Source organism: Octopus bimaculoides, chromosome 6 (assembly GCF_001194135.2).
Source record: "Octopus bimaculoides isolate UCB-OBI-ISO-001 chromosome 6, ASM119413v2, whole genome shotgun sequence".
NCBI classification, from domain to species: Eukaryota; Metazoa; Mollusca; class Cephalopoda; order Octopoda; family Octopodidae; genus Octopus; species Octopus bimaculoides.
Genome location: NC_068986.1, coordinates 3,466,263 through 3,467,000, shown reverse-complemented (window position 1 = coordinate 3,467,000; position 738 = coordinate 3,466,263). Strand labels below are relative to the sequence as shown.

The window sequence follows — 738 nt, the reverse complement described above, 5'->3', positions numbered from 1 at the left end:
AAAAAAAAAAAAAAAAAAAAAAAAAATTTTGAAATGGTATGAATTCATAGATCACGTTTTAAAAACATTCTAGTAAAACCTAGAAAGGCAATTACTAAAATTATATTAACAGGTTGGAAAACCATGTCTTGTATAATTTGTTTTTTGAAGGAAGATGGAAGCCAACACGCCTTACTGGTTCCTTGAATTAGAATTTTGAGATTCAGAGATTTTGTATGTAGGTTTCGAAGTAAAGCAATTACATTTTCAGAGACGTTCATTTTCATTGACGACAACAACGTGACTCAAATCTCCGTTTGGTCTGAGTTTGTCATTTATTTCTTGGATATTATCTTGACTCTTTTCAAGCGAGTTTGGCGTAGAAAACATGTTCGAGCTACTTGGATATGTTATATGTTTATTCAGCGAATTATTGACTAGATTTAAGTTTGGTTCACCTGCTTGATTTTCTATTGATTTACATATCTTCATTTCCGCATTGTAGCCCAAGTTTACATTACCATTAAGAGCAAGTTCATTTTTCTGAAAATAAAAATACAAAATAATACAAACTAGAAAGAAACTACATTGATTTGTTAAGTTATATTTGAAAGTTAAAAGCTGGAGACAAGTTTGAATTCCAAATGATCTAATTGCTCATTCATTTCCTTCATGTCCACATGAAATTTAATGTTAACAGATATTAGTTTCAACGAAATGTGAACAGTGACTAAATTTTAAACAAAGCTCCCCCCCCCC

General features: G+C 30.5%; 1 protein-coding gene across 3 annotated transcripts in view; it reads right to left on the bottom strand.

Annotated features, from left to right (window-relative positions):
* Positions 1 to 136: 136 nt before the first annotated feature.
* LOC106882947 (dual oxidase maturation factor 1) overlaps positions 137 to 738 on the bottom strand; it is a 52,366-nt gene continuing 51,764 nt past the window's right edge. For all 3 annotated transcript variants that reach the window (XM_014933795.2, XM_014933811.2, XM_014933802.2), the window contains exon 9: positions 137 to 522. In XM_014933795.2, the coding sequence (XP_014789281.1) occupies positions 247 to 522 (276 nt within the window). In that variant the 3' untranslated portion in view covers positions 137 to 246. The remainder of the gene's footprint in view (positions 523 to 738) is intronic.